General features: G+C 53.2%; 1 protein-coding gene across 1 annotated transcript; it reads left to right on the top strand.

Moving 5' to 3' along the window:
- Nucleotides 1–9,199: 9,199 nt before the first annotated feature.
- On the top strand, nt 9,200–23,923 carry NFKBIE (NFKB inhibitor epsilon). The gene is made up of 6 exons (XM_041404476.1): nt 9,200–9,760; nt 20,028–20,130; nt 21,008–21,239; nt 21,411–21,499; nt 21,775–22,023; nt 22,334–23,923. The coding sequence occupies exons 1-6, from the start codon at nt 9,417–9,419 to the stop codon at nt 22,397–22,399; spliced, it is 1,083 nt and encodes a 360-aa protein (XP_041260410.1). The 5' UTR covers nt 9,200–9,416; the 3' UTR covers nt 22,400–23,923.
- The last annotated feature ends 899 nt before the right edge of the window (nt 23,924–24,822 follow it).

The raw sequence follows: 24,822 nt of genomic DNA, 5'->3' as shown, positions 1-24,822 counted from the left end.
ATCGCCCCCAGCATCGCCCCCAGCCGCGGCTCGGCGGCAGCGCTGGCCGCCCGCCGGCCCCGGCCCCGCCGCAGCGCAGCGCCGCTACACGCGGCGGAGGGCGGGCAGAGCCGCGGTGGGAGGGCCGCGGCGGAGGCGGGGGGAACGGTACGGAGATGGGATTGGGATGGGGATGGAGTTGGAGTGGAATGGAATGGGGATGGGGGCACGGCGGGATCCGCGGCCGCCCAAGCGGAGCGGCGGGTGACCTTGAGGCGCCGGCCGGCAGCAGAGAGGGAGGGAGCCCGGTGCAGAAGCCCCTCCCGAGCCCCACCGGGAGCGGAGCTGCCCCCCGGCGTTGCTGGGAAAAGCTCCTGCTCTCAGCCGCGCCGAGGGTCGTCAGGCTGCCTTCGGTCCCAGCTGCACAGCTGATAGAGAGGTGAGGGGTCCCGTGGGTTTTCCTTCCCTCGGGATGAAGCGGGAGAACCGGGAGCACTTTACATGTGCTTACAGCCCCGTCTGCTTTTCTAATCTGTGGGAACCCCAGCTGGTCGGGGGAAGCGGGGTAGTGCTGACCGTCAGTGCTGGTGCTGGCACTCACGGAAAACCCTAGGTTGGGCAGGATCTTCCCTGCTGTGATCTGCACTGGGCCCAAAGGTTCTCAGCTAGCTATTGCAGGGCCACCTGCAGCTTATTTCTCCACAGAGCTAACATGGTTACAAGGATGAGTGGAAAAGTTTCTTCAGACCCTCAATCTAAACTCATGGTGGGGACACACACAGAGCTTGGGAAGGGTCCGTACTTGTCAAGGTCTGGATATTGCAGGTACAGCCCAGCTTCCTTGACAGTCAGGAAATCAGGTGTCTCTGCAGGTGCTTCCCCAGATCCAAACTGGGGAGAAGCATAAGCTACAGAATTTGCTGGAAACTTCTCTTTTTCTGAGCTCTGAGGCTCAGCCTTGGCGATGGGATGATCGACGTGCCCTTGTCCACTGTTGCCTGGGATGAGGAAGGAACAGTGTGTAAGCATGATGGTCTCACTCAAGGAGATGCATCCAAGGGGAATTGCCAACCTCTGCTTCTTATGGGAATAGATGTGATGGCCGGGGGTGCTGCTGAAGGAGCTTATCTTCAAAAGAAGCTGGGGATGTGTTTCCTCTCGCCTTTCCCCTGTTTCCATGGGAACAGCAGCAAGCAGGAGCAGCCTGCTTGGAATTTTGCTGCCTACTGCTCAGACACCCCCTGCCCAATCATCCCAACAGACTTTGGCTCTTGAGGGTTCCAGACCCACGCTCACGTGATGGATCCCATGCCTCCGAGGAGAGCTCACCCATGGATGTGTCATGGCAGAGCAAGGCAAAGAGGCACAAGCCCAGAGCTGCCACAATTCCTGTAGCAGCACATTATTCCATGCACACTAACAGACGGTTGAAAATAATTTGCATTCCTATATGCATTTCTGCTTTTTATAGGATGTGACCTCAGCTAGACCAAAAAGTGCCTGAGGGATGATCGCCCTCCAGGAACAGCACGGGTTTTATATCAAATATGTGAAAATCACACAAAAAGAGCAAAGCAGAAGGGTGAAGAGGGGTGAAAGGTGGTATAAGCTTATGTCTTTGTATTTAATAGCCCGTGGTGTCTTTTTCTCCAAGGAATTTGTCCATTTACTTTTGAATTTGTTTTGATTTTGGACTCGTAGATGCTTCATGCATTCTGTGGCAAGGAGTTTCACAGCACACCCACAAACTCAAGGAGCTTCCTTTGATGTTCCCATCCTGGGCTTTTTATCCACTAGGACTAACCCTTGGGAAGCAGGCTGCTGCCACCCTTATGGAGCTACCCACAATGCAATTTATCCTCCACTGGTGGAGTCAGTGGCTACTGGTGAGCCAGAGGTAGAGTTTTTTTTGTGTCAGGCATCTTTGATACTTGTTCTGGCAGCATATTTTGGAGACAACACTGTCAAGCACATCACCAGCTGTGCTATTTTTGAGATGAGGTGGCACAAAAGAGGTTGTGTGCCCTGCTTTGTCTGAACTGAAGTTGTGTAAGTTCTCAGCCACTTTCTGAGAAAAACAGGCTCGTGGCGGATTTCGACCCTTGGGCAGGTACCCAAAGGCATGGCTGATAATGTGTAACAAAGGGCACAGGACTCCCAGGAATGGGAGAAATAAGAGTATATATGATGCTTAGGCCTTTCAGAAACTAAAGCAGGACAGACAAGATTGTGTTCTGTGTCATGATCAGAGGGAGGACCCAGAAGTTGTAATTACAACACACTGCCTGATCACTCAACCCTTCTTTTCTTGGGGGCAAGAGACAAAAATTTGTGAGATTTCCCTCCAGTTATTCCTGTAGGTTTCAGTATGCTCTGCTGGAAAATCATGTTGGAGAGTGGGATATTTCTGGGATGGAGGCCTTTCTGATGTGACAAAATGGTTGAAAGAAGCAGAGAGGCTTTTAAGAAGACACGGCAACTGAAGTAGAGGTGGTGCCCTTACCAATAGGTTTGTTCTCCAGAAACCCTGTATCTGCCACCCTGCAGAGACATTCATATCTGTTCCAAGCAAGCATAAAGCATGACATCATATTAGCAGGATTCGTTCACTTTCCATAATGCATCAAACCGCAAAAGGTCTCACTCTCCTGTCTCTGGTAGTTACAGAAAATAGCCTTTTAGTTCCTGCTTAAATATGTTATTAGTTCTTACCCATGCAGCAAATTTGCATTCAATTTCTAGAAAAAATTTTGATGCAGGCTGCATTTTAAACCAGATGGCCATAGATAACCTATCCTTGTGCTGGTATTTGTAGCCTAAATATAAAAATGGATTTTACAACATGATATAGATATACATATAATTGTGTTTAGCTTTATTTTTCCAATAGACCAAGTGTGATCAAGACTCAGTCTTTTGTTCCAAAGCAATCAATGATTCCTAGCGGTGTGCTGCTGCTTTTTGTCTCCTAAGAAGATGCGTGGCAGAGAATCCCCTCATGTTAGGATGCAGGATTTTCTATGCTCAGAAATTAATGCCTATTCAATTTAGAAATTTCAAGGATACTTTGTGTTGGCTGCCTGAGCCTTCCAGAATGTGTCACTCCAATTAAATTACTCCTTATTAATGCAACAAGGGGAGTGTGGGTGAAGGAATGTGCCTCTTGCTCCAGTTAAACAACATCCCTTTGCCACTGCTGGTCAGTGGTGTTGACTGTCTGGGTGCCATCTACCTCTGCAAGCTCTGTCCTCAAGGAAATATGTGTCATTAGTTGTGTTTTCATCTGCTGCACTCAGACTTCATGTCTGCTGGGAGGAGATTCAGGTGTGCTTTTTTTATTGTGGCAAGGAAACACCCAGAGGTCATTAGTTGGTGACTGGGGAACTCATTTCTGTTTGGCATCACTAGCAGGGGTACACATCACAACTGCAGTCCTCAAACACTCAAAATCTTAAACCTCACAAAGTAGGTGGGTTTGTAGCTGCCGCTCTGGGGCACATTTCACTGAATAGAATTGCTGTCATTGAAAAGTCTTTGATCCCTTCTCTGATCCTTTCTTTTCCAACAGGCTGCCTGTGTACAGTTTGTTTGTTTTCCATCCAGCCTCATGAGAGTCTATTTTGTCATCATCACAGCTTCTGTGAGGCTCCACAGAGGTTTCTGGGTCAGGTTAAATCACTTTCCTCTCTGCAGTAGCCCAGCAGGACACCCAGGGCCCTCCCTCACATCCCCCCTAGGAATGAAAAGCGGATTCAGCACTGCCCAGATGCTGTTTGACAGTCCTCAGGACATTTTGTCCGATATAACTCCAGAGCAGCGGCAACAGCCCCAAGTGCCTGGAAACTGAGCCAAATCCTCCCTTGCCAAATGCTTTGTTCTCACTTAAATTTTTGGCCCATCACCCCTAGAAAGGAATAAACCACAGAAACAAATGGCTCAGGGAATTCAGTCTATCTCTAGTTATGGTCCTAGGAGTCACCTCCCTAAAAGCAGAAAATAGGTTTTTGTTGCAGTTTACCTTCCCCATGCTGAAGGGTTGGAGTCGACATACCCTGACCTGGAGAAGCATCCCTGTCCCAGCAAGCTCTCCCCAGGACCTGGCTGGCAGGGAAGTCGCTCTTCTAGGGAAGGGACTAAAACCCACCGCATGTTTAGGGGTCATTGTATAGGCCAGGTCTGTCAGTCTGGCCAAGGTCCTGGGGTATGGCTGCAATCCATTCTGTGTGCCCCATCACCTGGGCAACACAGACTTGGTCATCACTTTTTTGTGGTGTCAGAACTGCTCTGTCCCATGGGATGGCCACCTGCTCCTGCTCAGCACCTGAATATTTCAAACAGCTCACTCACCCCCACCTCCTCTCCCTGCCACCCTGCTCACCCCTCTCTCCCAGCCCCTGCTTGTGCTCCTCACTTGTTTTCAGCAGTGTGGCTCCACCAGGCCTGTTCCCAACTCACTCTGATGCAAGTGTGGAGAGACACAAGCCCTAATTCAGTCTGGCAGCTGGGAGGTTTAACTCTCCTGAGAGCTGAGCCGAGCTTGCATGAGTGATACCCAGCCTCTCGGAGCACTGCTAGGAGACAAGGACTGAGCTAGTGGGGGTGCAAAGCTGCGGTGAGGGGCTGAGGGTACGCAGAGAGCAACTCAAGCAGAACCAACTCAAAAATGAAAGTTAACCCATCCTCCCTTCTACCAGCCATCAGATCCAGTGCAGCAATGCTGAAGCCCAGGAGCAGCACTGGCAGCATCAGTCCTGTGCTCTCTGGCAAGGTGAGCTGAGGGATGCTTGGGTGGGTTGAGGTTTTTGTTCTGTCTTGGGTAGTCTCTGGCAGATGAACTGTAATTAGAGAGTCATGAATAAGTGATAGCCCGGCAATGGAGCACTGTCTTCCACAGCTATTCCATGGGGAGGGAGGAGCGTTCTTCATTAGAGTGATGTGGCCAGACAGAGGTTATCAGAGCCACCCTCTGAAGTGAGTCTGTCTCATCACTGGCTATAAAGAGAGCCCCAGGTGACAAGATTTCTCACCTATTTCGCCATCTATTTAAGCATGGTTTTATTATTGGTTCTCCAAGACCATCTGCCACTCCCTCCCCATTCATAACCACATCTGCCATCTCCTTTGGGAGAGCTCTGAGCACACGCACACATAAATACATAGCAAGGCCTATCAGCCATGCATTTGCCCATATGCAAGCAGAGAGCATTGCTGCAGCAGCTACCAGGCTGACAGGAATTACACAAGAGGGATATAATTTAGAATGAAGTTTTGTTAAAATATCTAGGGGTTTTGTTCATTCACTTTGTAAGGTCGAGGATTTTTAGTGCACCTTTATATACCAATCACTTTCTGTTTGTGGAAGTGAATGCCATGGCCGAGAGTGGAGTGAGTTAGGTGTGATCCCCATTCAAGGGATTAACTAATCCTCTTGTCCAACTTCCTACACATCATACACACAGTAAATGACAGAAGGAGGTAGAAACTTCCCTGTTCACTGGGACTCTGAGCAACAGTGGGAATCTTCTCAGGAAGGGCGTCAGCTGGGCAACTTGCCGACCACCTACCACATGTGGACAAACCTGATCTGCTCCGGGTTGCGTCACCACAATGGCATGATGGCTCCCATACATTCCAGGAGTGCACCATGGAAGTATGAGAGGCATCCAACACAGACTGCAAGGAGAAAAATTCTGGCTGGAAATAATCCCATATTAAAAAAGCAAATGCCCAAAGCAGCATGCCCGGAGCGATTCAAAGTGACCCTGTGACTTCAGCCAGTCTTACCAGGAGAGGGCAGCCAGTGCTTTCTGGGCTGACTACCCCAGAAAATAGGTACCCGAGGAGGACCTGCTTTGCACTGCTCTGTTGGAAACCGTGGCCTTGCTTCTGGGCATAGAATCTTGAAAAGTCATGTTCCTCCTTTCCTTTATTGAGGCAGAAAGTGAAGCGACCCAGTTTGGTGCACTACAGAACTGATTTGCTGTCAGATATGTGAAACCACAGTCAGAGCAGAAAGTTTGTTGTCTTTCCTCACTCTTTCATCACTCTTTCTGGGCTTCTTCTTCCCTTGAATGCCCAGCACACAGGCTGAGCTCCCTGAGCTGGAGCTCCAGACAGAGGTCCAGGTTGTTGCTTGGGATGCCCAGCAACATCTCTGGTGGGGACAATGCAGAAGGAACTTCCTCAAATGGGGATCTAGCACCTTTCTTATGGACTCAGCATTTCTGATTCTGGGGATGAGAGAAAAGGGCTGCTGCATCCCCAGGGAATGGGGCAGCTCAGTGCTCATGTGGGCTGAAAGCTGTGCAGTGGACAGTCCGCATGGGGTGAAGGTGGCACCAGTCACGTTGCCTGGTGTGAATTATTGTGGCAGTAACTGCTTATCACAATTTCAGGTAACCCATATTGCTTACAAATGACAGGACCACAGCTGGTAATTAAAGGAGCATTATATTTTCTCAGACCAGACGCAGACTGGGTATAATTGGCCTTTCTCCATCTCTCTCAGCTGCATTTCACTTATTTTACCCAGTTAACAGCTCAAAGAACAGAGAAGATGCTGGTGCCAGGCCAGGCCTTTTTTTGATTTAGTCAGGCATAGAGCTGTGCTTGGGGACAGGACATTATCAGGGACAATACCCAGGGGTCTGGGTAGCCTAGGAATTCCTTCTCATGTCCATGCTCTGACATGATGCTCCTCGCAGCGCAGTGTGGTGAGAAAGTGCTGCTGCCTTGAACAGTGTGTGCTGGCACTGACCTCTAGTGGGAATAGATCCCTTCCTCTTTAGATTTTCCCTGCAGTTTTAACCATTTTAAGTGACACATATTAAAGGGGACTGGAGAGACCCAAGATTCAGAGCTTCGTTTTTTAAAACCTTCAAAACTAAATCAGAATATCAAGATTTGCCTCATACTATATTTAATAATTTTTAATCCCTCTACCATTGCCTTCAATACATTATATATAGATATTTATGCATATATGTATCTCTCTGTATTTAAAACCTCTGAAAAAAATGGAAGTCCAAAACTTGCACAGCCAGGCAGAAAAGTTCTTTGTTAGGAAGACAGCATGAAAGGGAGCCCAACCCTCGCAGAATGAGTAACAGAAGGCAAATAATGGGGCAAAGTGGCCAAGTTCCTCTTTCAGACTTTCCAGTAAAATTGTCTGAAAGGTTAACAGAAGCGCACCCAGTCAGGAGAGGGGTGGCAGGAGATGGTGCCTGAGCTGGGTGTTAGTGGGTGCAGCGGAAAGGTCAGAGCAGAGAGTGGCTGGCCACGGATGCTGCGGGGGCATTGCTGATGTCAATGGGGCGCGCTTGGTCTCCCCGCTCCGCTGCAGCAGACCACGGCAACACAGCCCTGCCACAGCACTAGCCAGCTAAGAGTTCCAGGCCCACCTTAAGGAAGCTGCAAAATCACGAACTCCAGATAAATCCCCATCAGCAGCAGAGGAAGGCCACTTCCAGGGGCTACTTGCTAGCCAGAGGTGTAGACAGCTTGCAGTGGACTGGACTGTACAGTCACTGGTGGTGGGTCTTGAATTGCCTTTTTGCTAGAGCTGGTCCAGTGCTTGCTACTCCAGGTTCTGTGATCTGGCTGAACTGTTCCTGGATGTGTGCTAGTCCTGGAATCAGGATCCACTCCTATTTCCCAACTGGAACAGCACATCGCAATATAATCAAGGTGTGACTGACGCTTGATGCAAAGATAAGCTGCAACTAGTTCACAGAAAAATTAAATCTTTGTGTATCATCACACAAGTTTGAGTTGATCTGACCACTTTATCCACAGGAAAGTGTAAAAGGAACCATTCCACGATGGAGCTGCATCTAGTATGTTACTAAAGAAAATGGCAAAGGCATTTAGGAAGGCAATTGGTGGATAACCTAGAAGTAGTTGGGTATGGAAAGCTGAAAAAAATAGAAATTCTGTGGGCAGATCAGGAACAACAGCTACACGTGGAGCTGGGATGAAGCCACCACCAGGGTGTGAGAGGGAGTGACATGGATATATGGCCCAGATCCCCATACTGCACTGGATAGAGCTGACAGACCTGGGAGAAGCTCCTTTCCCTCAGTAATTGTAATCTTGCAGTGACACAGTGCCCAAGACACAACTGGAGACACTGAAACAGATCCTGAGCATGGGAAGAAAACTTGTGACTGGAAGTCATTGACGTCGAAAGAGACTTATCTGTCTCCCTGCTGCTGCCCTCACACCCCAAAACCTTTCTTCCTACAAACCCAAAGCAACAGCTGCAATGTGGGATAGAGAAATATTTGTCACTCTGCATGTGGTTTGTGTGAGTCCATCCAGTATCCATCACCAAGCTCTTCCCGGGTAAGCTTCCTTGCAGGAGATTGTTCCCCTCCTGCTCAGCTGAACTGGAAGAATGGGCATCCTGCAGAGACAGAAAGTCATCTCAAGCAATAAAAGCAAAAAGTGAAATTGATTTTAAAGCGTCATCTCTGTTCACAGCTATCTAGTTTGTCTTTTGAGGAAAGCCCACTACTTGGGACATTGGAAAGTAATTACATGACATCTATGCAGATCCATAGGAGTTTTGGCATTGGGAAGAGAGCACTGAAATGCGGTTTGGGCAATCATTCACAGGCAGTGAGCTGGGCCTTCATCTGACTTTCTATTTTCAGCTTTGATCTCTGTGTCTTATTGCTCTTTTGTGAGCCCTGCTAACAACTCTGGGCTTTGAAAGGATTTCTATTTGCAACACAGAAAGGCGGTGAGAAGCAGAAAGGTGGTGGTGTGCAGCCAGCTACAGTGACCTCCTGGCTTTCCCTGTAAAGGCAGAACAGATGAGCAGGTGTCTCAGTGGGTGGAACAGTTTAATGTATGCACATGGGAAAAGCAAACGCCTTGTCTGCACCTCTGCTACAAGTGACATCCACCATGTTGTTTCCCACGGCGCCTGTGGCTTCACTCAGCACCTGCACACGCAGCAGCATCCTCACCCACACACCGCCCTGTTGGACAAGGTCCCGCTCCCTCCCCGGGCAGAGCTGCCTGCTATTTAAAGAACCCAAACCAACCGGGCAGGGGGGAGGCAGGCCCAGGACGGACCGGCGTGCACTGCCCGGCCTAGGGAAGCGCAGCGCTGCCACCGCCCCGCCCACGCCGCCGTGCACACCGTCTTTGCCCCCCGTGGGTGCCTGTGCGCTCCCGCAGCCGAAGCGGGCGGGGAGGAGCGGCCCCTCGCCGTGCCGGGGCGGGGCGGCCGCGGGGGAATCCCGGGCGGGCGGGCCGGGCGCGGCTGACTCAGTGGGGCCGGGGCAGCGGCGGGAGGCGGCGGAGGCGGGGCCGCGGCGCCTTAGACCCCGCGCCGGCCGCCGCTCGCTGGCTTTCGGGCCATGAGCCCCCCGGCAGCGGGGCCGGGAGCGGGACCCGGGCCGGGGCCGGCGGACGGCGGGCGCTGAGCCATGTCGCGGGCGGCGGGCGGCGAGTGCCGCAAGGAAGCGGCGGGCTGGGAGGGCGAGGACGGGCAGTGCGACTCGGGCATCGAGTCGCTGCGCTCGCTGCCGGGCGGCAGGGAGACCCCCGCCGCGCCCGAGGGCCCCCCTGCCGCCCCCGAGGAGACCCTCGCCGAGGCCGCCGCCGCCGAGGAGCGGCTGGATTCCAGCTACGGCTCCGGCGCCCTGCCCGAGGCTCTGCCCGGGCTGCCGGGGGCTCCGGGGGGCCGCCCCGAGGAGCCGCCGCCCCGGCCGGAGTGGCTCAGCCGGCAGCAGCTGGATGCCCTCACCTACCTTTCGGAGGACGGAGACACGTGAGTGACCCCCGGGAGCTGCGAGCGATTGCCCCCCAGCCCCGGGCTGCTCCCCTCGCAGCGGGGGGGAGCCGGTGCCTTGAGATAAGCCAGGCTGTGTTTGCCGCGGTCTCCAGCCCTCTCCCGAGGAGCATCCGCTCGGCCGTGTTGTTAAGGTCGCCCCAGGCCTCTGTCCTCAGAGCCTCCCGCCTTACCTTGGTGTGCGCGGGTGTTTGGCATCCAGGTTTGGGTGGACGACCCCCCTCACCCGCCTGAGAGGTATCTGAGGTATCGGCGGGATGAGCAGGGAAGAGAGGCACCCCAGCTACATGGCACAGAATGGACCCACCACAGGAAGCCCGCTTCCGCTTGACATGGGGCTGCTAGCAACTAGAAGAAAGGGGAGAGCAAATCAAGCCTCCCCCAGTGTCCCTTCCCCAGAGAATGCAACGTTCCCTCCATAATGGGGAAGGCTTGGATGCGTGAGAGGGCACGTAAGCAAGTCCTGAAACAAGATTAGCCGTGCAGGGCAAGACCTTGCGATGGCTGTGTTAGACACTGCTCAACCGAGCAGCCCAAGAACTGTTTGTTCTCAGGTGGGAATCGCCTTGCTTTGCCAACTTGCCCGCAGAGCTACGGCTTTTGGCAGAGTTGTGACGCACACCCTGATGTGGGGCTGCCCTCCTGAGCTTCTGTGACAGAGACAAGTGTTTCTCTTAGTGAGGGGGGCTTCCCACATCCGTAATGCCTCTCAAGGGCAGAGGCATCACACCAGAGTTATTTGGTTTGGCTTCTTGTAATTACCTTCAGCTAATCACAGCATTTTTTCCTGTTGTACATTCCCTCGATGGAAGGTTTTCATCATGAGTGTACACAGAAAGTGTGAGCGAAGTGTTCTCACAGCTGAGGGCGAAGCTTTGCCCCAAAACCAGGCTAGAGTTTAATACTGAGTAATGGTGCAAGAGGAAGAGAAACTTAGAGGCACTGACATGATCAAGCAAATGTCTTCAGTAGCAAGAGCAGCAAGAAAGCTCTGTCGTTGCCTGGCAGAGCACATCGGGATTGAAGCTGAAGATGAGCTGGGAGGCAGCCTGAGTGTTTACTTCCCTGTTAGGAAGGAATTTGTGCATCTGCTAATTAGTTCATTAATGCTGACTCTGGAATCTGTTCTGAGGATTGGCTGGAAGTCTCACGGCAAGCAAAGTTACACTAAACCCAGCCTCCCACACTCCCCAGACAGGCTTTCTAGTCCTGTCCTATCTACAGGCTGGTTCTGTGGCTCCTCAGAATGAAGGAGCTTTGCCAGTTTTCCCATCTGTAACGCTAGAGCCAAGGTGCCCATGGAGAGAGCCAGGTGTCTTTTAATCAGAGGTGTGGAAGATAAACCTTCCCCCCAGGTTTGTCTGTCATGGTGTGCCCAGGGCTCCTTGCTTACTGTTTTATTAGTGAGCCCCATAGATGCAGCTGCTTGGAGATGCTTTTAGTGCTTGAGGCTGTCTTGTTTGGTGCTTGAAGCCCTTTGCCTGTCAGACTTGCTTGGAGAGACCTAATGCAAACATCTTATTAACTAGGAAAACATTAATCAGTGGTGCCTTGCTTACTGTAGGCAGGAGAGGCTCTCAGAGGTTGCCTTTGCTCTTCCGTTTTCTCTCACTCACAGTGCATTTCAGAACAGGAAATCTGTAAAGAGAGAGGGAGGGAGCTGTAGGTCTGCTGGTTGTACAGCTCTGGGCTCACCATGTCCACACAGGACACAGGCTTTCCTGGGATCTACTCCCACTGCTGGGAATAAAAACTATTCTTGTGGTTAGAGTGGTGAGGCTGTGGATTTGTGCCTCCGCTATTCTTGTCTCTCCTCCTGACCCTGTGGCAGAGGTAGGTGGCATTTATATTTAGAAGTGCTGAACATCCACCACTCAGGTCGGTGCAGATGGGGACTGTGAGCACCCAGGAACTCATTGAACTGCCACATACACTGTTTGTATGTGGAAACAAGTCAGGGCTGATAGTAATGCTAAAGTCCATGGTGCAATTGCTCATCCAGTGACAGAAGATCCCCAGAGAGAAGGGATGAGATGGTCACAGGCTACATCGCTTTCATCTGGCCAGACAAACCCATCTTCATTTCTTCTTTTCATCTCTGTCAGCAGCTTATTTCCCTGTGTGCCTTTTTTAAATGTCTGCCACAAAACAGCTCCAGGCAGAGACTTAAAATCGTACTATCATTATATTTCAGAAGACTTGGGCAACTACACTTTCCTGTAGTTGTAATTTTGAAAATACAAAAAGTTCAGGGGTTTTGCCTAAATAGTTCCTGTTTCCCCAGATGCCCTGGCCAGTACTGAGCTGAGAGGAGCACTGGGCTTGCACAAAGGGAGCTGGCAAAAGTCTTGGCTCTACATCTGACAAAAGTCTTCTCTGTCCATAGCTCCCTCAGGCTCACCCACCTGTGCCATCTCGAGGTGTGCCTGTGTTTGTCTGCCTGGCACTTGTGGGGTAAAACCAGGAGGTGGAGGCAGAGGTGAAGAGCACATGCTTGGGCGGTTGGAGTGTCAGGATCCTCCTTGGATACCTCCCTGCCTGCCTCCGCAGGAGAGGAGCATCAGAGCAGGCAGGATGAAGCAATGGGGCTAAAATTGTCTCTCCCTGTGCCCAAAGTTAGAAGGAGTCTCACTTTGGCAGGAAGGAAATTGGCTAACAGGAAGGACAGGGGTATAATGGCCAGTGAAATGTGTGGGTGCTGTCTTCCAAGAATTATTTGCCCAAATGTCATCCTCTCCATGGCTCCCTAGTGCCACTGGCAGCCCCTCTGCCTCAGGGAAGTCAGAGCCACAGTAATAAGGCACATTAGTTCCCAGGAGAGTGTGGCTCAGCTGTGAGGGCAGGAGAAGTCAAGCACGAGGAGTGGGGTGGCAAGTGGAAGATGGTGGGTGAACTTTGGGCAGTGATCTGTATCCTGCTTTATCGTGTGGGCAGGTAGAGAACAAACCCTGTGCACTCAAGCTCACATGGTCTCCAGGCATCCATCTTTTCCTTGTGACCTACAACTCCTGTTGTATCTGTCTCTTCCATGAAAACAAACTCCTTTTCTGCTGACTTGGGTCCTGATGGGACTGCTCTGTGTGGAAGTGAAGAGAGGGGCTTTCCAGCTGTGGGCCTGGCTGCCTCTGAGCAGACTGCAGGCAGATTTTTTGTTGTGCCCAGCCTCCAGACCACCTCAGCCTTTGTGAGGATTCACTGAGGAAACCCCATCCTTCCCAACCTCACCTGACAGTTGCACAATTCCAACATCCTGGGAAAAGGATGAGTGTGGGACCAGCTCCTTGGAGGTGAAATGGGATGTGATCACCTGGTTTTGTTCCAGCACAAGAGAAAACCTCCCCATTTCCTTGTGCTCAGCCTCTGCCAGCTCTGGAGAGGCAGAGTTGATTAATGAGTGTGTGAAATTAAGCACAGTTTCCTCTCTCTGGGACTGTATAGGCTATCTTAAACTTGAAAACATGTTTTCCTTCCTGCCCATGCTGGTCCTTGGGCCACACACGACTTTCTGCCATTGTACCTGATGTCGTGGTGATGGAAAGGCTGGGGGCTGTGCCTCTGCAGGAGAGTGACAGTCTTCTGCATAGGCTCTGTATGCAAAGCAGTGCAGTGCTTCTGCAGGGGTGAAGGTTGAGGGACCCCAGCTCAATCATGGAAGGAAGACCTAGGCCTCCTTCAGATGGAAAATGGGACTGTGTGGTTTTGGTTGGGTGTATGTTTCAGGGAGGGAGGGGAGCAGAGGAAGCCTGACTTCCTCCTTCCACCAGAGACAAGTGTGGTGCCCCATCTGCTGATAGAAATCACGTGCCAGTGGCTCGTGGGCTGAAATGCCTTAACAAGGGCTTGGGGACAGTTAATCGAGTAAAATCAGGGCCCCATGGGAGCTGACGTTCTGAACTCTTCACATGATGATAGTTAAGGGGCCTCCCTTGCCTGCCTGGGTCGTTACTGAGCATGAGGCTCGTCTTCAAGGGGACAAGAGCCACTTCTAACCATTCACTGGCATGTGCCAATCATAACCCTCTTGAGTCGTGTGGTCTTGGGCTGGAGATCTTCCCTGAGCAGCGAAACGGAGGTTGTCCCCATTCAGGTTGTCTGCTTCAGTTTGGCTGCTTTCTCACTGCTTGCCCTGCTGTGAGTACTGTGTGCACCTGGGGGAGTGCTCAGAGTTAACAGCAAAGATAAAAGAAAGGGAAGGAAGGAAAAAGAAACGAGGACTGGAAATACTCAGTTTTAGGAGAAGGATTAAAGAAGTCAGATGCAGGGAGCACACCTTGTTGCTGGTGAGGCTGAGAGTCCTCCTGCTTTGCTGGGCTGGGCTGTTGCCAGCTGCCCAGCAGTGGGATGGCCATAGTTAATGGAAAGTGGAGATGCTCTTGGTTTTACCAGAGGGTCTTCAGAACCCTTGCTTGATTGCCAGGATTCAAGTCCATCCCGAGTTATTCCCTAGCATGTTGCCAATTGTGGGGCGTTAGAGAAAGTGAGTCCTAGCATGTCCAGCTCCCTGTCCCTGAACTCTCAGCTCTTCCTCTGTGTGTGCTTAGGAGTTTGGTAAACAGGAGAGCTTGGTGTCCCTCTAAGCAAGGCCAGGCAGCTCTGCACAAGTTACTTTGGAACGCCCCAGAAGTTTCTGGCTGCTGCAGGGGTCACACACGTACAGCCTTGGCATAAAGTGGGTAAGTCCTGGCAGCCTTCTGAGATCGTGCATGCAAGAGGTTTTTTTCCCTGCTTGGATGACTTCAGCCTGGCCTGAAGGAAGTTTCTTCAAACTTTCCACCTGCCTGGGTTTGCCTCGGAGCTGGGGACAAACACAGGGAACTTCAGCACAGAGGAGGGGAAAGAATGGCTGGAAATTTCCGTGTCCGGGGATGCAGAAGCCTGGCTGTAACAAATGAGCCAAGGTGCAGAGGGCTTCAGGGCTTTGCACTCTGCAAGCAGGCTTGACTGCTGCTGGGAAAAGGTTGAGCTCAGCTAATTAAACTCAAAAATTGTTATTTTTTTATTGGCTTGGGTTTGGGTTTTTTTAGTATAATGTGAAAAAATGAGGAGTCAGACATGACTGTGTAGGAAGAGCTTGTGGGCTCTGAGCTGTGAGAGTGCTTACTGCATGCCTGTCAATGAGCTGCGTGGGATGCTCTCTGTGTGACAGAGTTGGGAAGCCCCTCCGACTGGGGCAGATCCAGAGCTGAAGGGGGGCCCTGAGGTATCTTAGACCCACGGCTCATGCCTCATTAAAAGAAAATCCTGAGACAGTGAGGATATCTGTGGGGCTGTAAATGATTGCTAGGGTGTGTTGAACAGGCTCTGGCAAAGTCCAGGCGCTTTCCTCTTTTAAGAGGCTCTTCTGACCTCAAGATATCTCTCTGTGTACAGAAACTGTAGAGTGTATTTGCCTTCCAAGGAGTCAGGTGTGAGTTCATTCTGTTTGCAATCGACTGTCCTCAGTCAATGGACTTTTTGGGATGTTTGCTGCTTTTATTGAAATTTTTCATCATGCTTCTCTGATGGTGACTGGCCCCTGCTTGGGTGGGCTGACATGTTTTCTGGCTTGGCCCATCTGTGCCTAGATAGTAGTATGGGACAGGCCCCTTGCTTTGCAGGGAGCAGCCCACATGCATCTGATGTTTAGTGTTTCTGCAATCCCAGAGCCACCATCTGCTCAGAAATGGAGCAAAATTCTCAAATGTGTGGGTGCAGAATCTAGAGGCTGTGAGGTGAGGATACCTTCTTGTCCCCACCTCACTGAAAAACGAGGTGCCCACAGCCCTTCTGCCTCTCCTGCCAGTCAGCCTCCAGCTTCCCTCATCCTCATCTGGACTCAGACCAGACCCACTGCAGAGCACCCCAGGAAAGGTGAGACTGTCTCCTCTGCTCACCTGTCGGTTCCCACCCCTCACTCACTCTGGCCCCAGGAACAGCATGCTGGGAAGCAGCTGCTGCCCAGACTGGAGATCAGGAATGCTGAACCCAACGTGGCTGAAAGGCCTTTCCATCCCTCTAGCTGCAACCTCCCTCCAGTCCCTCTATCCTAAACCTCCCCTCCACTCAAATTCAAGCTGTGCCCTTCCCAGAGAAGGGGCGATGGAACCTGCAGGGCAGGAACACAGAACATGGGATGAGGCAGCTGAGATCCACTGCTCCCTTGGAGCTGCCAGAGGGCAGCTGGAACAGCTTTGTGGAGCAGGGCAGCATTGCATTGGTATGTGGGGAGGAAGGAAGGGAGCCAGGCTGGGCTGGTTCAGGGCTGCAGGGCAGGATGAGCTGTGCTTGCTAAGCCCGCTGGCAGAGGTTCATGCTGGTGGCTGAGGAAGCGGTTAGCAGTGCAGGTTACAGGGCTGGAACAGGGGAGCAGGGTAAGCGTGGAATTCCCCTGCTGTTTTCCTCCTCCCTTGCTCTCTTATATTGCTGCTGGGCCATTTCCTCCCCTGAACAAGTTTCTCTTGTGTGAATTGTTTGCATGATCTACTGCTCCACTCAGCCAAAACAAGGAGCTGGGAATGAGCTGTTCCTGCTGCAGGCAGGGACCTTATCTAGAGAAGGAAAAAACTTGTCAAAGCGAATTCAATTGAATGCTGGATCCCCTGATTTAGATGCTTCTGGGGTGATATGGTGAAGGGAGAGGCTGCTTTGTGGACAAGGTGTTTTGCTCTACAGATGGGGGGATCTGCATGGTCAGCTCCTTTTCTAGAGAGATGGAAAAGGATAGCTAGAGAACTGGTGAGACTTCATCCGTTCTGTGTGTGTGTCAGAGCTGGGTGTCACCCCTTACCCTGTTCTCCTGCCTCCAGTCCTCATGTGTGGAAGCTTTTCCTACTGGACACTTAAGGTCACTCAAAAGTTGGAGATGGACAGCACCGTGGAAATGGATGCTTTCCTGTGCCTAAGCTAGAACCACTTTGAGCATGACATGTTCATTCCCTGGGGTATCCCCAGGGACAGCCCCAACCTCTCTGCTCCAGAGTTGTTACCTCTCTGATGATGGGTAGATCACTTTGTGCCAGGGATGTCCTATGCCTTTGTGATTCAGAGTGTTGAGTCCCCTTGTGCCAGGACAGAGCTGGTGAGCAAGCGGAAAAGCTGAGAATGAACCCAGCAGTCTGTACTCCTGCTGTGTTTCCCCTGCTCACAGCTCCTCCATCCCGTGCTCTTTTCAAAACCCCCTATTGCCCTTTCTGACAGTTCCTGCTGGACACCCACCCCTGGGGCTGCAGCCAGGAGCACTGCAAGCAAGAGCGTGGGGAAGGAGGGAGCAGGCAAGTGGAGGAAAGCAGACGAGAGACGTGCAGGCAGCCCGGGATGGGCAAGGATCTGAGTATGGCAGGGTGGAGGGCTTGTTCTGGCGAGGGCACACTGCTGTGCCTGGGCAAGGAGAGGTTCTGGCAGCGAGTGGGCGTCACTCCATCGCCATGCCCTGGCTCTGGCACACAGCAGCCCATCAGCAGCTGGACCACACGGCTGCTGTGACACAGAGAGAGGTGTGCTTGTAGCCTGGGTGGAAAAAAGTAGAGATTGGCACAGTGCCTGCACCTCAGGTCTCCTGGGTGTAAGAGGTTTCCTGAGTTAGGAGACAATCCCAGTTCCTGGCTGGCAGCAATGCCCGTGGCACAGAATGCCTCAGTGCACATGTGCTCATGGTGGGCTCCTCCCAGCCCACTGGCCTTGTGATGGTTCCTCCAAGCAGCTCAGGTTCTTGCAGCCATTTCAGGAAGTTGAAGGCTGATAATGAGGAAAGGCGGGAACGAATGCAGAAATGAAAGCCCAGGAGGAGGCTGCATCCGGGTGGAGGAGGAAGGGGGAGGGGAAAGCAGTCCTTCAAAGCGGGCACATCCCAGCTGAGAGGTGAAAGCCGGAGTTCTGGCCGGGGAATGATCACCCCCGTTGCCTCTGCAGCATGGATGCCCACACTAGCTCAGTGTAAGCCCAGCCCTGAGCAGCTCCACTGCTTTGTTGAGCTGCACAGGCAGCCAAGCCAGGAAAAGTGAGGTGCTGGCAGTGGCAGAGGGCTGCTCGGGGGTTTCCATCTCCCCCGGGTGACTGCCCCACTCGTCCCCACATGGCAGTGCAGTGTGGTGCGGGTAGAGACAGAGGGGCCCGGGGGATTCCGGGGGCACGAGGGCTGTCTGCCGTGGGACACAGCCATGAGCACTGCTCTCCCCTGGGAGCCCAGCGTGCCTCTGGAAAGCAAAAGCACCAGCGGTTTAAAGTTCAAGCTGAATTGCCGCGGAAAGTCCCTTATTTGAGCAGTCTTAACTCTGCTGTACCTGAAAAAGGCAGATCCTTCAGCCTCTTCCCGCACGTGGTGCCTGGGGGCAGGTTTGGAGAAACAGGGGCTGTCCCTGGAAGTGTGCAAAGGACACCTCAGCTGAAGGTGCTACCACAGGGACTGATGCAAAACCCAGCAGGGACCCTCCCTGCTCAGATCAGACCTAAGCCAGGGTTAGTGCAAGCCTGATGAGGGGAGGGCTGTCCTTACAGCTGGTTGCCTTGTTCCTGGGCCGGGCCCCTTGGCTGTGCCTCTGCCTCATGGTCATGGAGGGTGGCCAGACCCTGGCCCTGGGGCTGCATGGCCCCTGCTTGCAGCCCCCTCCCTGCCCTGGGAGTGCTGGCAGTGAGGGGGCACCCCATGGCTGTGCAGAGGCAAGCAAGTGTGGGTGGCCTCCCCCCTCCAGTGGGGAATTCCCTGCTGCAGCATAACCTGGGGCTTCCCCTCGGACAAAGCCTCTCCTGCTGGGCACAGCCTGTCCCAACAGCAGGGTGGAGAGGAACTGGCCTTCAGAAACTGTAGAATGTAGTTTGCCTTCAAAATCAGGTTTCCAGCTGAAGACGCCTGGGGTCCCAGGTGCTGGCTTGATCTTCAAGCAGGACTCGGGAGGAGGTCAATAAAAGGCATTCTTGGGGACTGGTCTCTGAGCTTCTCAGCACATTTACATCCCAGTGCAACTGGCAAAAAGACAGCCCCAGCCCCACTTCTTGTCTGCAGTGCTTTAGGGCCAGATGTTGTTCTGCCCGTGGAGGGATGCTCTCTATGCCCCACATTGCAGGTGGCATCCCAAAGCTGGGCCGTCTGGACTGTGGGGTGTCTTGCTAGGGCTGGCACAGCTCTCACCCTCCATCCCTTGGCCCTGTCAGTCTCCATCAAAGCAGCATGGGTGGCAGAGCCCAGCCTTCAGTTTGGAGCTGGTTCCTTCCAGAGACAGAGGCCACCCAGGGCCTCTAGTGCAGTGGTGAGGGGTCAGGAGGCTGGGCTCATGCCTGCCCTGCTGTGCAGCGTGGGAGATGCTGCCTGCTGACCACGGTGGCCAGGTTTGGCCTGTGGGGGCTGCCTGTGGTGGGAGGATGGGCCCTTCAGTGCAGGGGGCCTGGGAGACAGGAGGTTGGCGGGGGGGACTGGAAATTCCCTCTCGGCACTGCCTCTGTTGTGCTCTCACTTCTCTTCTGACTGTGCAGGGGGTGTCTGGAAATTAGACGTGTCCTTGGGCTGGGGGACTCGGGTGCCTGATCACCCTGTGGCTGTGGGGACCACAGCTCCCTGCTTGCCACCAAGCCATGACAGCTGCATCTCTGATGTCCCTCTGTGCTGGCGGGCTGCGTGCCAGCCCTGCCACGACAGTGCTGAAAGGGACGGATGTGGGGGAGAGAAGAGGAAATCAGTGTGGGACCGGCAGATCACCTGGCATAGGGACTGTGCTATGCAGGTGATCTTGGACCAGCCCTGGGCTCCTGCCCAGCTTTGACTGTTTGCCTTTGTGGAGGGGAAAGCAGAAGTACAGTGTGCAGCTGGCAGTAGGGAACTGGAATTCCCCGGGTAGCTGCCAGAACCCAGACCTCTCTCCACAGCCACCAAACCCAGCTCCTAGACTCTGGGAAAGACATCCCAGGCTCTTTGGACCTACACCAAAGGCTTGGAGGCCTGGCTTTGGGCAGTGCTAGATTGAAACACTACACATGCTGTGAGGTTTGAGGGAGGACCCTGTGTTGCTTAACGGGGACAGGAGGGTCTGTTCCCAGTGGGGATTGGAGTGGATGACTGCCCTGTGGAGCCTCAGACCATGTTCCTGCCTTGGTCTTCTGCTGAGCTTCCTCAGGGAGAGGGCAGGATGGAGGACCACCAAGCTGGAGGGAAGGAGACTGGAGGAAGCAGGGAGATTATTCCTTCATGAAGCAGGGAAGGATCTCTGCTCCTGAGAATGGCACTTGGGACTTATTTTTCTTTTTTCTTTTCTCTTTTGTCACCATTAACCCCCTGTAGGTTGGTTCATCTGGCCATTATCCACTGTGTCCCAGCTGTAGCACTCTGCTGCATCGCTCAGCTACCCAGGGAGGTGCTGGAGATCCAAAATGATCTTTTCCAGGTATGCTGTTGTGATAGGCAGAAGGTGGGAGGAAGAGAAATGCCACAGGCTGTTCTCTGGATAGCTGCTCAATCCATGTGCCCCTTCCCCAGGACCTCAGACCTGCTTCCCCCAGAGCATGGTGAAGGTCCTGTGTGTGCAGCCTCTTTGCAGGGAGGGGAAGAAGGGAGGTGGAGATACCCTGAGAGAGAAGTGTGACAGCTCCCAGCACTGTGGGGTGAAGAGTTTCTCTGCAAGGCCCCAGGACATTGCAGACAGCCGTGGAAGAGGCATGGCTTGAATGTGGCAGGGTAGATAACTTGGGAGAATGAGACGTCTCCATGGGTGATCCGTGAGCTGAGGTGCAGGGGAGCAGCAAGCCGTGTCACCCCACCAGTATCAGCCACATGTAATGTCACCACAGGGATGGGGGTGTCCTGCGTGGCAGTCAGCTCTTGCTGCCAGGCTAGCTCCTGGAGACTGGTGGGCTCAGCATACCTGGTGTCCTACAGGGCATCCTCCCCTGTGACAACAGCTCTCTGGCACAGAGAGAAACACAACTTTCCCAGGCATCGTTCTGGGAAAGGATGTGAGAAGATCAGAGAAAAGAATGAGAAACATTTCTTATCTTAACTTACTACCCCTGGTATTGTGAACATGTAGAACGTGTTATAGAGATTTGTTTACCAAAGGGTAGTTTCTTAATTAATCAATAGTGATAGTATTTTAATTAGAGGACCAATTAGATCCAGCTATATCATAACTGTCTATAAAAGTATGGGTTTCTTAATAAATTTAAAAAAAATCAACCTTCTATAAATCATAAAGTCTATATCACTTATTACCCAGCTGGGGACCCCTTGGGTGACATCTCTCCCCTCCCCTAATTTCTCTCCAGACCCCGCTCCACCTCGCTGTGTACCTGGAGCAGCCCAGCGTGATCCAGGCACTGATCCACAAGGGAGTGAACCCCGGGCTGCAGGACCGTAATGGAAACACCCCGCTGCACTTGGCCTGTGAGCAGCAGCAGCTGCAGTGTGCCCAGCAGCTGCTGGAGGGCCCAGCCACGCCCGATGGCACAGCTCAGCCCCGTGGGCACCACCAGGACCTGCAGCTCCAGAACTGGCAAGGTGAGACCTGGGGCAGCACAGTGGCAGAGCTGGTGGCCAGATGAGGGCAGAGACCATGAGATGTGTATGCAGGGATCCAGGAGCACAGCAGAATGGGAATGCTGCTGGGATTGGTGTGCCCCAGGGTGGTCTGGGCTGACTGTGGCTCTCTTTTCTGCCTCCCCATCACAGGCTTGGCCTGTCTGCACATCAGTACCTTGAAAGGGAACATCCAAATGATGTCTCTGCTGCTGGAGAGCGGCGCCAACATTGATGTTCGGGTAAGACTGGGCATGGTGTGATGTTTTGTAAAGGCTGGGATGGTGGGTCTCTCCTTTGAGCACTCCCTTCACCCTGGGGCAGGCACTGCTGTGAGGCTTGGGAGCACTGAATTTTGAGGAAGCAGAGAGTAAAGGTCCTTGAGAGGTTGTTGGGTGCTGTGACAGCATCAGGGTGGGAACTGCCCTCTGCACCCTGTCAAAGGGGTGTGGGTGGGTGCTGCAGGGCCCAGCTGAGGGGACACCCCACCCACACCCTTGCGATGTGTGGGTTGCAGGAGGGCACGAGCGGGAAGACCCCATTGCACCTGGCTGTGGAGTGCCACAACCGTAGGGCTGTCCAGTTCCTGCTGCGCAAAGGGGCGTACGTGGATGCCCAGATGTACAACGGGTGCACTCCGCTCCACCTGGCCGTGGGCCGCAAGGATGCTGCCATCGCCGCCATCCTCTCACACTCTGGGGCTGACACCCTGCTGAGGAACATGGAGAACGAGACAGCTCAGGACCTGGCCGATGGCAACGATGATGTGAGTCTCTGTGGGGGAAGCCTGTGGCTCTGCAAGTGTGTCAGGGGGTGCAGGAGTTGGATGGTTAGAGGGACCCTCCTAGGAGGAGTTTCTAGCTGTTCCTATTTTTCCCTATATGTTGGCTCTGTGATGTGTGGGATAACTGCCTTTTGCCTCAAGCCCTAGGAAAAGACTAGATAGGGCTTCTTGGCACTTCCCTGGGGACATGGGAGGCTGAAGGACTGGGTGGGGGGAACATTTGGGCCCCTACCCCAGCTTGGTGAAGACACAACTCTGAATGCTTACGTGTCCATACCCTTGGTCTTTGCAGCTCCTTGCCTTGCTGCCCTTCGATGACCTGAAGATCTCAGGGAAGCCTGTTGTGTGCTCTGAATGAGCAGATGGACTCCTTTGGCCTGTTGGGCTGCCTCCTTCCTCTGTGCTGCTGCCCTGCTGCCCACTAGGATGTTGCCTGCCTGCAGTTCAGTGGGAGCAGAGACACTTTGGGGGACTTATCCCACTGCCTCTCCCCTCTTTGGAAAAGTTTTGTTTGCCTCAGGCTGCCTTCCCAGATGGAAGAAGGTGGCATTATGAGCACTACACAGGGGATGTTTTTCTTTTAGAATCTGTGCACTGCAGCAGGACTGAATTTCTCCTCCCTGCCATGGGTATGACTTGTGGGGATCTCCAGCATATGCAGGGAAGGAGCAGGAGAGGACTCATTTTCACACTGTAGGTCAGACAGAGCATCGTCTGGCACCCCATCAGAATAAGTGTGGGGTGAGGAGAGTCAACACTCACTCTAATAAATGTTGTTGCTGTGGGCACCAGAGGTCTCATGTGATCTAACCCACCCCGCAGCCCACAGCCTGAGGAGGCTGCGCATCACTGCGGGGGCTTGGGGACCTGAGGGCTACAGGGGTTTCCCCAGCCTGCCTGCTCCCTCAGGTCCTTCACACCGCAGAAGGTGAGTGGGAGCACAGGGCCTTCCCCACTTGCAGAGCCTTGCTAGTGCTCAGGGCCGAGGCTGGGCATCCCAGCAAGGTGCTCTGTTCCCATGCTGTCTTGCCGAACATCTGGCTGGAGAAAGAGCTGAGATAGGAGATGCTGAAGACCAGGTTGTGGATCCCTGCTTCTGCCATTGTGCCTGACACCTTGCTGCTTTACTGTGCTGTCGTTTCCTTTTTCACAGAGGACAGGAAGATCCTGCCCCCTCTCCTGCCTTGGAAAGGGGTTAAAAAGCTTAGGGTATGGGTCTTCCCTGGGTTTTAGATCCTCCCAGGCTGAAAGTGGAAGAGGTGGCAGCATTATTTTCCCACCCCTTTGGTTGTTCAGCTCACCACCCTTCCCTGCCACTTACTTTTCCAGCCAGAGGAGCAACATGCAATGCATTAGGAAATCAGCCAAAGGTGCTGTGGGAATGGAGGCAAAGATGACTTACCCCATCTCAGCCAGGAAAATTCCTCACTTGTTGCCTGGGAGCAGCTGCTATTGTTTGGGACAAATACTGGATGGTGCAATCGACCAGGATGCTCTGGAGTGAGCTCTTGTCTTCTTCCTCCCTTCTTGTAAGGGAATGCTGCCAGGAAAGCAACATAAGGACCCCCCAGGCTTCTCGACCCTGCCTGATCTCCTCAGCAGTCCTGGGCTGGATTGCTCTGTTTCTTTTGAGTCTTTGCCTCTCACCTTCTGGCAGGGCCTCAACCCTGCTGCAAACCCATGGGGCTGTTTCAAGGACATTTTTCACGAGGGACATGAGGCACTTCCAGGCTGCCCAAAGAAGCAAAGACAGATGCTGCAGGGCAGTGTAGGATGGTGTGGCTGGGGCTGTAGCTGGGAGCAAAGGGCAAACGCAGAAACAAGTGATCTGCACTTTTTTGTTTGTTTTGTTATTTTAAAATAAAACTGTTTGTTTTAAAAAGGTGTCTTGTAAAACATCACTGGGTGGCCATGTGCTGGCTCCAGCTGGCCCTGCAGCCATGCCTGGGGCTGGGATAAGGGATTCAGGACTGGGGCTGGAGTGGGTGCTATACTGACCTACAGCCCCCAGGCAGCACCTGCCCCAGGGACCAGCTGTGGCTGTGCCCAGTGCAGGGCTGGCAGCTCAGAGGGGGCTGGGGGTCAGCTTTGAAGGCTTTTAGTTTGAATCAAGAATAGTGTGGCCACCAGGACTAGGGAAGTCATTGTCCCTCTGCATTTGTGAGGCCTCCCATTGTGTCCTGTGTCTTCTGGGCCCCTCACTTAAAGAGGGTGCTGGAGCATGTCTAGAGAAGGGCAACAGAGCTGGTGAAGGAAGGGTTTGGAGCAAAAGCCCTATGATGAGCTGTTCAGGGAGCTGGGACTGTTTAGCCTGGAGAAAAGGAGGCTCAGGGGAGACCTTGTCCCTCTCGACACCTCCCTGAAAGGCGGGTGTAGCCAGGTGGGGATCGGCCTTTTTTTCCAGGCAGCCAGTGCCAGGACAAGAGGACATAACCTCCTGTGCCAGGGGAAATACAGGTTGGGTGGTAGGAGGAATTTCTCTACAGAAAGGGCGATGAGACATTGGAATAGACAGGCCAAGGAAGGTGGTGGAGTCACCTTCGCTGGAGGTGTTTAAGGAAAGATTGGTTGTGGCACTCAGTGCTATGGTCTACTTGAGATGGTGGTGTTCGGTCGTAGCTCGGGCTGGATGGTGTCCGGTCTCTTCCAACCGGATGGATTCTGTGCTCCGGCGATCGCGGCCCGCCCCGCCCGCCGCGCTCCCTCCGGAGCGGCAGGGGCGCTGTGGGGCGCGCAGCGCGCCCGCCGGGCGGGGTTCCGCCGCCGCCGCCGGGAGCGGAG

This window comes from Onychostruthus taczanowskii, unplaced genomic scaffold, assembly GCF_017590055.1.
Source record: "Onychostruthus taczanowskii isolate IOZ18803 unplaced genomic scaffold, ASM1759005v1 scaffold21, whole genome shotgun sequence".
NCBI lineage: Eukaryota > Metazoa > Chordata > Aves > Passeriformes > Passeridae > Onychostruthus > Onychostruthus taczanowskii.
Note: the sequence above shows the minus strand (reverse complement) of the source record. Positions and strands in the feature narration are given on the sequence as shown.

Bases quoted from the DNA above. Each gene is read 5' to 3' on its own strand.
- NFKBIE (XM_041404476.1), top strand. From the start codon at position 9,417: ATGTCGCGGGCGGCGGGCGGCGAGTGCCGCAAGGAAGCGGCGGGCTGG. The intron at 9,761-20,027 runs GTGAGTGACCCC...AACCCCCTGTAG, and splicing joins CTTTCGGAGGACGGAGACAC to GTTGGTTCATCTGGCCATTA. The intron at 20,131-21,007 runs GTATGCTGTTGT...ATTTCTCTCCAG, and splicing joins TCCAAAATGATCTTTTCCAG to ACCCCGCTCCACCTCGCTGT.